At 46.2% G+C, this 11,812-nt stretch overlaps 1 protein-coding gene across 2 annotated transcripts in view; it reads left to right on the forward strand.

The window, feature by feature from the left end:
• EGFLAM (EGF like, fibronectin type III and laminin G domains) overlaps positions 1-6,239 on the forward strand; it is a 75,437-nt gene extending 69,198 nt beyond the window's left edge. For both annotated transcript variants that reach the window (XM_054518012.1, XM_036404002.1), the window contains 4 exons: positions 765-908; positions 3,392-3,475; positions 4,527-4,630; positions 5,143-6,239. In XM_054518012.1, the coding sequence (XP_054373987.1) occupies positions 765-908; positions 3,392-3,475; positions 4,527-4,630; positions 5,143-5,297 (487 nt within the window). In that variant the 3' untranslated portion in view covers positions 5,298-6,239. The remainder of the gene's footprint in view (positions 1-764; positions 909-3,391; positions 3,476-4,526; positions 4,631-5,142) is intronic.
• Positions 6,240-11,812: the final 5,573 nt, after the last annotated feature.

Raw genomic sequence — 11,812 nt, forward strand, 5'->3', positions numbered from 1 at the left:
AGTAGTATATGTACATGTTTTAAGCTGTACTTATAATATTTCTAACTGTACTTCTGCCATATTTTTAAATTTCAGGGAAGAATGCATTTTAAGTGCATATCCTTGTGGTTTAGTTTGAGCATCTTGCAGCCTGTCAAAAATAGGGAGAGGGGCTGGTTTTTCCCTGCGGGGAAAGAACAGCCATAGAGGGCTTGTGTCTCAAAAGAGACTAAGGACCTTAACTCCTTTTTAACTCCTGCTTTAGCCTAACATTTAGATCCTCAAAGTTACTTCCTTGGCTGCTTTGTATCCTAGAACATCCCCACATTACAGCAAATGTTGGCTTGTTTCAACAAATTCCTCCATCTACCTTTATTTCAGGCACTGAGTAGAGAAGGGTTCACCAGTGTCCTCACCTCCCACCTACTGGGACTTACTGCTTTGCCCTTCTTATGCTCCTTCCTCTGGCTTCTGAGGCATTCTCAAAATCTGCTTTTTGGGCTGGATTTCACACTAGGCTAGAGGAATAAAAGGATTTTCTCTTAATTGTATGGAATTACCTAGCAGCTATTGTGTAGAGAGATGAGTTAAATTCCCCTGCTCTGAAATGATGGAAATGGGGATGTGAGCCAGAGTCCTTCACAGATCAGCATGTAAATGAGTTGCAGGAGAGTAACGCACCAGACCAGCAGAGACTAAATACTGCATCATCTTTTATGTTTTTTTGAAAGAAGACTGGCACAATTTAGTTTTTTACTATTATTTCCTCCTTCTACATTAAACAGGGTGTCAGGAACAAGAACGAACGTGTTCATGAGGTTTAAAACCACAATGAAGGAAGGCCTTTTGATGTGGAGGGGAAACAGTCCCATGCGGCCCAACAGCGATTTCATCTCTCTAGGCCTTCAGGAGGGAGCATTAATATTCAGGTGAGCTTTTCTCTCCCTTGTTTGTGTAACACACAGGGCTCAGAGGAGTTGCTACAATACATACAGTGCACTTGTCCCTTGGCACAGTGTGAGACACTCTCATCCTCAAAGTTTTGTTCAATGATGGATCCCATTTGCTGTCTGGGAGAGGATGTAAGTTGAAGAGGTGATGTGCTGCAAGATTTGCATCACTCCTCCTTCCCAGGTTTTCAAATATCAAGGCATTATTGTGATTTTCTGAAAGCCTTCTTATGAGGGGATGAATACTCTTGGTAAGCCCCCCACATACCCATTAAATCTGTCTCAGGCAGAGCAGGGTAGGGCTGGCAGGGGTCGAGGACAAACTTTGGTGGTGCCACTGCTCACTGTGGGCTCACTCTTTGCCAGACAGTGCACATAGGAGCAGGGCTTCCACCACCTCAAACCCCCAGATATACAGCCCTGTGACACACACACAGCTGTCACCACACCTTGTTTCTGCCACCGTCCACAGAATCATTAATTAAGCAGTAATACTGCTGCCAAAATGGTGAAACTGGGGAGTGTTGGGAAATGCTGGGGTCTTGCTTCAGAATCTCTTTCTCCCTTGCACTCACTCAGGCACACCCTGTGCAAGTTTTTTTCATGGTGCTTTTTTGGGTCTCCTGTGTTTTGAAAGCCTTGTGTTCCCTCATGGTGCTCCTTTAGGTTATGTTAGGCAAACACTGAAACAACAAATCACAGATGCCATCACTGTTGTGGATTGTTGTGAGATACCATTGGTCATGTGGCAGAGAGTTTATTATTTAAGCTATTTTTTTTACTTTACTTAACTGGCTATTCTTTGCTACAATGAATGTATAGATAAGTTGCACATTTTTATTTAAATTAATTTCTTTTAAAGCTTTTTATAAAATGTGATTTAACAGTGGCTAACTTGGCAAAAACTCTTTGTTTCCTCATTGAATTATAAACAAGGAACTGACTCTGCAGAAGTACTGTGTTGTTTAAATGTCTTTGGAAGGGACTGTCTTTCTAACATGCATGATACTAAGTGGCCACTCTGTTCTGTTTCCAAAACACAGTAAAATTTTTATTAGGTTGCTGCTCTTTCTCAGAGATAAAGATAGTCAAAAGGTTTAGACCAAACCGGCTGAATTTTACTGAAATATTTGTACATTCCACATTTATTTAGGAAGGTGAAAAATTAATCTACCAAAATAAAACCCTCATAAGCAATAACTGCTTACTGAAGGGGAGCATCAGAGAAGATAGTGAAAGGACAAATGCAGAAAAAATATTCTGAAAGCTTGATCCTCATGCTAGATTTTCATCTTTTGAGAGGTGAAGTCAAGAGACTATCAGGGCTGTGAATTTGTCTGAAGAATTTTCCTGCAGTTCAAGTTTAGATGTCTGTGTTCTGATCCAATTTGAAATCCAAACCACACTTCTACTTTCCCATTTTCTATGGCCTTATTCCCTGTACAGTGTACTTGCTGCTAGAAATTCTTTCTGTTGCTCCCTGCTTCTGTCAAAGGTTACTTCACTGTTGTAGTGGGATAGCTGTTGTAGTGGAATTCATAAGGGATATGAATCTCATTTCTGTTATCAAAGGTCTAACATTTTGATGCAATCCTGAACACTCAAATCCTCTTGTTTTTGACCTACACTGGTGTCTGCATCCTGGGTATAAAAGGGGGTTCTTGCCTGAGACTCACTTGAACCCCTGGAGAGGAAACAAGTTTAGGGTAACCAGTTTGTACTGGGCAGCTCACAGTTTAATGTGCTTCAGAATCTCACCCTGGCCATGAGTTCATTCCATGTTCAGTCTCTTTTGGAGAGATGGTGATGTTGGCTTTAATCCCTCCTGCTTTGTAGAGGCTGAAGTCCAGCAGCAGCTAGCTCATCCGGAGCACTCAATAGCTCACTGTGCTGTAGCAGCTACTTCTCTTTTGTTAAGGTTGGCCCAAGCTTCAGGGACCCAGAAATTAAGATGCCTGAAGTGTAAACATGATGGGGACATTATATCTGCTGAGTTATTTTAGTAGAAGCAAGCACAAAGAAATAATTAGAGTGGCAGCTGAAGCAGCTGCATTTATTAGACTTCATCTTTTCTAACATCACAGGTCTCAACCTTCCCTATATTTCAAACGGTTTGTAGATCAGTTATGGGTTGCATGCTTATTTGCTCTTGCAGAAATTTATTTATTTGCCATATTTGAAACTGTAGATCACTGACCTTCATAATCCCCTGCTTTGGGGAAGACTGGCCATGCAGAGGCTCTCTTCCTGCTCCCATGGAAAGGTGGTGATGGACCCACTCTGACTCGGAGTTTTCCTGCTTGTCCATGAGACTGACTTTAAAAAAATAAGAACACAGCTGCTGGGACTCCACTGATTGCCCCAAAATCCGAGCCAAAAGGGAGTAAGGATGCCTGAGCAGTTTGGCACGCAGGTCCTTTCAAGGAAGGCAGTAACATTTCAATTTTTTTTTTTAACTGTAGCTACAATTTGGGCAGTGGCATTGCCTCCATCACGGTGAACGGCTCTTTCAGCGACGGCCGGTGGCACAGAGTCAAAGCTGTTCGGTGAGTGGGCAGGCTGCATCTGGGAGCACCTGGGGGCCACCCTGCCATTAAAGATGCTGATTGGTGTCTCTGGGGGCTGGTGGGGTGTGAATCACTGCAGCTCCACACTCACACCTCGCTTAGGAGTGGAGCTGTTAGCAGCTTGGCTGTTTCAGGATGATGTGCACAAGGATTGCTGTGTTTGAGGTTACAGTGCCAGCTTGGCACAGCTCAGGGCAGGTTGCCAAAGTCATGCAGGGCTATTCTGGGGCTGTGACAGACATTCTGTTAAACCCATACCATTTCAGTCAAGAGTATTTTTCTTTAATGTCTGCATTTTAAAATTCCCTGGTGAGAGTTTTGTGGGCTGGCACAAGCATTGGAGCACAGACAGTGTAAACCTAGTTTTTCTATTTGGAGGAGGTGCAGACATCTTGCAGTGTATATATAACTCATATTTATAACTCATTACCTCATGGGAGGCAGCTGTGTCCAGCAGGGAAAGCATACATCCCTCTCTTCATGAGAGGTTGATTCCCTGGAAATCACAGTCTGAAATTTAGCTCAACTTGTTACCAAATTCAGCGAGAATAGTACCCATCAAGTAGCTTTCCTGTTAATACTGTTATTGACCATATGTAAAATGGCTCTAGTGGGTAACAAAACTGCCTAAAAGTAAGTTTTACCATAGCTTGCCCATTTTTCCCCTGCTGTCGAATCTTCTGCTGTTAACTTTTAACATTACATTTGATTTTTAACAATAGGTTAGAATGTACCCATCCCCTCTGTCCCCTACCTGTTCAATTTGATTATTTTCCAGCACTTTCTGCTCTGAAAATGTGTCCTGCACACTTTGCAGCTCTTTTACATCTATAAAAAAAATCCTAAGACCTGAAAAGTCTGGATGGCCTTAATACACTGTGTCTGTGGGGCTTCCCAGTTCCAAGCCTTCACCATGAACCCAGCTCAGCTCTGAGTTGCTGTGGTCTCCTGGCAAGTGGAAAATGCCTTTGCTCCTCCTCCCTCCTGACTGTAGGCTAGATGAAAAGGAGTGATTTGCTTTTTGTTTCAGGGATGGACAGTCTGGCAAAGTAACTGTGGACGATTATGGTGCCAGGACCGGTAAATCCCCTGGGAAGATGAGGCAGTTAAATATCAATGGAGATCTCTACGTAGGTGGGTGCTAATTATTCACATTCAGGACACAGATGCGAGGTCAGCTGCGAGGCAGGGCTGTCCAGCTCTGTCCAGCTTCTGGTGGAGGTGTCACACAGCAGCCTCCAGTCTACCACAGCCTGTTTTGTGTGAGGAGGCCTCTCTGAGTGGGATGGGGGAGTGGGTATAGGGAGGGATGAGCACTATAGGACACCCTCTGGTACTCCTGGCAGGTACATAAAGAAACAGCAAGAGGCAGCTAGAAACCCCACACCTGGGCACAAACTGATTCAGCCCTTACTGATGATACAATTTCTGGAATAAATAATTAGTGTCCTAATTCATTACCTCCTGCTTATCCCCTCTGTAGTTTAAAGTGCTTAAAATCATTACTTAAAACAACACAGAGCAACCTATAAATTAAAATTCCCTTCCGAGGGGCACTAGGGATGGCATTGCTGGGCGTGCAGCCTGCCAAGCAGGAGCAGAGGCCCGTGCTCGTGAGGAGTTTCTGAGAGCTGCCTTTCCCGCAGGGGGCATGAAGGAAATCGCCCTGCACACGAACCGGCAGTACCTGCGGGGGCTGGTGGGCTGCATCTCCCACCTCACGCTCTCCACTGACTACCACATCTCTCTGGTGGAGGATGCTGCCAACGGGAAGAACATCAACACGTGTGGGACCAAGTGACAAGAGAGGGATCCCGGTGCTGAGGACCCGTCGTGTGCGTGCGTGTGTGGCTGAGCGGGAGCTGGCTGACACCGTCCTCGACAGCCGGACCATGCTGCCTGTCTGGGAAGGTGACAAGGCCAAAGGGAAACCCAAAAACAAGGAAAAAAAAAGAACATTTTCCCCCCTCTCATTCCCTCTTCTTTCTTCTACTTTCCCGTCCAAATGAAACCAATAATTTTGTGTATGAACCATGCCCTCTACCCCTTAAATGTTTAGTGAGTGCTAAAGGTTGTGCATCAGTGCAAACAGCAAAGTGTGATGTTTCGAGTAGCTCAGTGACTGTGTTTTGTGGTCCTTAGGTTATCTTTTGTAGTATCAGAGGAAGCAGTCTTCAAACACCGGCACTCATCCCACCGTGGAGTGATACAGTGACTGTGCTGTTCAACAAATACACCATCGGGCGGCATATTCCTGCATTCACATGTAGGTCCTGGAACAAGCAGTTCTCCCTGCCACTCTCTGATTTAGCTAAATTATGTTTCATCCTGTGTAGCGGGATAACAGTTACAATGGCTGGTTTCAAAATATTGTTGTTTGTTGAGGAGGAAAGTTCTTACAAGTCTACTTTTTTATTACAAGCAACAAAAAAATGAACCAATTTTGTAGAAGTAATTTTATACTTGTCTATTTTTTATAGCAGCAGCAGACCTGCTTACATGGCATCACCTTTAACATCTACATGTACTATACAATTAGCTCTTTGCACACTTTCCTAAAAATAGAAAAGTGACCTGTGGCTTAATGTCTGTATTATACAGTTTAAATGGGGATATTTGTGAGTTATGACCAGTTTTACATTTGACTCTTTTTGTTCTGTAAATTTTGACAGTTTAAAATTGTACATTATGAAGCTTTCCTGTCTTAAACAGATTAAAAGATTAGGAAAAAAAAGAGCAAATACTTGCTACTGTGGTATTATAATGTTTTTTTTTTTTTAGAAAAGTGAGAAAAGCTATTGCAAGAGACCTTGCTAGGTCACAGTCCTCTTAAAATGTTATGTTTTCTAGGCACTGGACCAGCACTTACACAACCTTGATTGCCAAAGTATAATTTAAACAGGCAAACAGAGTGCTGTTGAGACACTGAAAGAGTGGTTCAGAATTTCATAATTTGGAGATTTTTCTTCCTTAATTCTCTATTCAAAGTGGATGAGTGAGCCTGTGAAGGGGCTGGGGACAGGAAGAGAGACCAACCATGCAGCAGGGCACCCCACAGCCTGCCATGTGCCTGTGGCAGGGGAGCCACAAACTTCCTCAGGGGCACAGGCTCATCTGAATGCCTGTGAGCTGAAAGAACCTGATGTGGTGAAAGCAATGGATGTGAGGAGGTCTCTGCTGCATTTTTAGTGTGCTCAGAGTGCTCCTGGCTCCCTGACAGCTCACACACATCCCCTAGATTCATCCCACCTACACCTACACCTAGATAATGGTACAGACAAGTTCCTGCCAAAGATACCCCAGCTCCTGTCCTGCATGCTAAAGGGACACCCTTATCTCTTAGATGAAAGATCTTGTGCTCCTTGTAGATAAGGTAGCAGTGGTCAAAAACAAATGCAGGCACTTATTACAAACAGAAAATAAAAGGAAAATGGCAGTGGTGGTGCCATCATGTGATGTGCACCTGTGTTCTGATCCCTGTTCAAATGATATTTTTGGGAAAAAAGTCTTTAGAAGACACAGGCAGCTTGCAGAGGAACTGGAGACACTCATGGCTCTCCTCCCAGGAGAAGCAAAGTTTTGTTTGGCTTGGGAGCCCCATGGGGAAGGAGAAACCCTCTGTGGCTGGGAAAAAGCATTATAAAATATACCAGATCAAGATGTGCCTTTGAAACTAAAGTAAATAGAATTGGATGCCTTGGGATATAAAAGGAAAATGTGTAGAGTTGAAAAAAGAGTGAAAACTAAAATTTCTGGAGACTGAAGATTTTTCTGTCTACTCAGTGTAGCCCTGTGGGAGTGGCCTGACACAGTCTTGTGTCATGTCTGAGCTGCTGGCTGCATGAGAGGGAAAATTCACATCTTATGAGCTTGAGGGGTTTTCCAGATGCTAGTGACCTGTCCTGACCTGGCACAGAGTAGGGAGATTTGACTGGCTGTACCCTAATCCTCTGGACATGCTGGGCTGATGTGGATGGGGCTCTACCATGGTCCGCAAACAGCATCATCCTCTGCTCTGTCTTACATGTCTCGCCTTTCCCATCCTTTCGTTTCTGTCACAGAGTTTGGAGACCAGTTCCAAGACAAACATCTGGTGGGAGAGGTCTCTATTTTAAGATAATTGACTGCAGAATACCGGGTGCTTTGCTAGGAGGTGGTGCTTCTCCAAAACAAAAGCAGCTCTCCTGAAATGTCGGGCAGAGAGGGGCGTGGGTAGGAAATACCTCTGTTGTTGTTGTGGGAAAAGAAGAGCAGCTCCCCAAATGCCTGATTCCAACTCTGCCTATCAGCACGTGGGAATTCGGGGCTGGCAACTTCACCCTGCAGCAGTGCAGGCTGAGCAGGAGCAGCGCAGCTGCAGTGGTGCAGGCTGAGCAGGAGCAGCTGCAGTGGTGCAGGCTGAGCAGGAGCAGCGCAGCTGCAGCGGTGCAGGCTGAGCAGGAGCAGCACAGCTGCAGTGGTGCAGGCTGAGCAGGAGCAGCTGCAGTGGTGCAGGCTGAGCAGGAGCAGCGCAGCTGCAGCGGTGCAGGCTGAGCAGGAGCAGCTGCAGTGGTGCAGGCTGAGCAGGAGCAGCGCAGCTGCAGTGGTGCAGGCTGAGCAGGAGCAGCACAGCTGCAGTGGTGCAGGCTGAGCAGGAGCAGCACAGCTGCAGCGGTGCAGGCTGAGCAGGAGCAGCACAGCTGCAGCGGTGCAGGCTGAGCAGGAGCAGCGCAGCTGCAGCGGTGCAGGCTGAGCAGGAGCAGCTGCAGCAGTGCAGGCTGAGCAGGAGCAGCGCAGCTGCAGCGGTGCAGGCTGAGCAGGAGCAGCTGCAGTGGTGCAGGCTGAGCAGGAGCAGCGCAGCTGCAGCGGTGCAGGCTGAGCAGGAGCAGCTGCAGCGGTGCAGGCTGAGCAGGAGCAGCGCAGCTGCAGCGGTGCAGGCCGGCAGGGGTGGGGGCGCGAATAGCAAAGATGCTGATGGTTTAAATCGTTAAAAGAAGGATCCTTTTTGCATCCTTTTAAAGACAGTTTGAGAAACATCCCTCTTGTATGTGTCCACTCTTCCTGGTAAAGCTTGGGCATGCGTTTCCACTGTGGTTTCTACTTCAAGGGCTGAACAGGAAACAGGTACCAGAAAATAAGGAACATCTGACCACATGTGGAGGCTCTGCCCCTCTCACCCTCTGCCACCCTCCCCACTGACGCTGGGTCAGGGAAGGAGAAGGGAAAGGTGGACAGTGAATGGCAGAGTGATTAGTCATTTTCCCAGGAACTGGCCTGCATGTGCTGCTCGCTGTCTCCAGGAATGTTTATTAGTCACGTTACTCATTGCTTGGGCTGACTCAGATGCAAGGCATGATCCCAGTGCTGAACAGGGTAAGCTCCTGCCAGTTGGAGCCGTGTCCCCTTTGCTGCAGTTACCTGAGCAAACCAGCAGAGAAGGCAGCAGCCACAAGAGCTTGTACCTCTCTTTGCAATTTTATCTCCTTCCTTAAACTGTGCCTCTTATTTTTCTTACTAGTTTTCCACATTATTCCCAAAACATGTAACATTCCACTTAGTAGGGCTGAACACCTGCCTTGATGCCAGCTTTGGTGGGCTGAGTCAGGTTTTGTGCTGAGCACTGGGTGCTGGCCAGAGCTGCTTCCTGGTTGCCCCTCATTCTGCCAGGGCAAAGTGTGTCTTGCTGCTCTCCACTACTCATCCATCTCCATGGGAACCAGCTGCTAGGAATCAGCAGTTAGGTTTAATCTGCTTCATCCTAAAGGAAAATAAGGATAAAAGAAAAAGAAAGCAAGTCAAGGGGTTCTAAAGCTAGATGAGACTTAGCAATGCTCCCTATGGGTGGAAAATCCTTGCTGCACTGGTTTGTCCTGGGTTAGCTGGAGCTCATTTCCTTCCCAGTCCTGTCAGCTTGGCCCCAGGGAGCAAAAGAGTGAAGAGGAGGAGGAGGAGGGGGCTGCCAGGGTTGGGAAGTTGCCCATTCCCTGGATGGAGTATTACCCTGCAATAGCTGCCTATTGTAAATGTTGCTATTTTGTCAGCCAGGCTTTCCTTTTGAGAAAAAGTTTTCATTCTGTTTGCATGGCAAAGTAAGCTGGGTGGAAAATTTATTGTTCCAGCTCTGCATGTTCAGCTCCCTCCATGACAGCATCACCCCTCAAGGGGAAAATCTCCTCACTTTAAAGGAGTAGATAAGGTACAGTTGTGGTTTACTCAGGGAGAACAACAGCCACATCCCATCAGACAGATATATCTTTTATCCCCATTTAATTTCTTGGGTGGTGGAGGGTGGGGTGGGGGTGTTCCCCTTCCCCAACTCTCTCCCACTCCATTTTTCCTTGGATTGAGTCATTGTGGGCACTGTGATGTTGTGCCCTTGATTCTGCACTTAGGCATTTCACTCATGAATAACAGCCTGGTGCCAGCACCTGTGGTCGCTGCAGCTCTGCAAGGTCCTGGCTTTCTGTCCCTGTGGACAGGACTCCTCTGTGAGTGCTCTCTTGTGAAACCCCTTGTGATGGAGACTGCCTGGCAGTGCTGTGACCGACTGCCCTGATTTCTTTTGAATATCCATTCACTGTCACAGCATTTTCCTTTGTTCATTGTGCACTAAGACAAAGATGACATTGTTCCTCTTCCCCTGCTCTTTCTTTTTAAATCTTCCCTCAGTCTTTCTTTCTAGGAAAACAACCGTGCCAGTTCTTTCAACACCATCCCCACAGGCCATGTTTTCCAGCACTTTTTGTTACTGAGATATATGGAGAAGCACGGAAGAAATAGAGCTGCAGAGCGCGGACACCCCATGTTCTGTCTCACAAAACAGCAGCTTTCCAACCTAATTTTTTGTTTTGCAGACTCTTAAATAGTTTCTATTGGCAGTAGTGGCAGCCTACATCATCACTTTTTGTGGACATGGCAGAATTTTCCTAAATTTTTTCTGTCTTTTGAAAACATGTGAGGAGCAATATCTAATATTTTCTTTACCATTTCACTTGCTTCCATTTTTTTTCCTCTCTACAATTTTTAGTTTTGGTGTCAGCAAAGCAGAATTCAAAAATGGAATCACTCATTTATCATCCGGCATTCATTATCATCAAACAATCATTTCAACTGATCTTACCAAAACACAGATTTCTTTTAATAGGTAACAAATGTTTCATACAGAGGGACTTTAAGCTTTATTTATGTGTTAAGAGAAGCTTTCAGTGGTTGCACATCCAGGGGAGTGTGTACTTTAATGCTACAACCAGTGCCACATTGGGAGCAAGCAGCATTGGCAGCACAGGGAGAGTCAAACAGAAGATAAGGTTGTGTGCTGGAACCAGCTGGAAAACATGGATGGTCTGGCTCCCTCTCTCCAGTCTCATTGTGATGGTGACATAAGGGACAATTCATGGTCCCTGCAAAAACCTCCTGTGTTCATGGTCCTCTGCTGCTGCTGCTGTGTGTCTCCATGATGATTGTATCTTCTCATCCCAGCTGCCCAGGAGCTGTGTTAAATATACAGCCCAGATGGATTAACCTGGTTTTGCCAAGCATGGAATTGGCTATATCTGATCACATGCAGTATCTTCAGAAGATATTGCAAAGCCATCATCCTGTTAATTCTTTTAGACCTGAGACACAGATGGAGTGAGACATCTCTGGAGCTCTTCCCTGGTGCCCCTGCTCTGACCAGAGCAGTAGCAGGGCTGGAGAGGACAGCTGTGGGTTTCAGTTTTGAAACAATCAAGCCTTCCCTCATTCCTACAGCCCTAAGTGTCTTTTCAGAGCAGCACTCTTCAGTCCCACTAAAAGATCTAAATCCCACATCTCCCCAGTGCTCAGAGGAGCTCCCACACCCTGCCCAGTTGCTGTCACATCAAGCTGCACCAATCTCCTGTTGTGAGGCAAGGAATTGACTGACTTTCAAGGATGCCTCCAAAGAGATGGAGAGAGAACAATGCCACCATGCCATGATGGTTTTGTGTGACGTGCTGTGGTGCAGCACCTGTCATTACACACGTGTCATTCCCAAGTAAAGGTGCTGTGGGTTAGATGAGCCACAAAATTCTTTGGCTGTCACAAAGACACATCACAAATGACAAGACATAAATGGCCTCAAACATAAGGCCCATGACCAGTAGCTGGTCATCTCAGTTCCACTAAAGCATGCTGAGAAAGTGTCCTACACCACCCAAACCAACCCCACAGTGCACAGCCTGGGCCACTCCATCCCATGGATGGGGGACAGGGATGTCCCCCATGCGGAGTCTGCAGGGGCTGATGTCTGCGCACCCTCAGCCCAGGCATGCAGGGGATCACACATCAAACCCCAGCTGTGTTAGAGCCACAAGC

The sequence above is a fragment of the Molothrus ater genome, chromosome Z (genome assembly GCF_012460135.2).
Source record: "Molothrus ater isolate BHLD 08-10-18 breed brown headed cowbird chromosome Z, BPBGC_Mater_1.1, whole genome shotgun sequence".
Classification (NCBI taxonomy): domain Eukaryota; kingdom Metazoa; phylum Chordata; class Aves; order Passeriformes; family Icteridae; genus Molothrus; species Molothrus ater.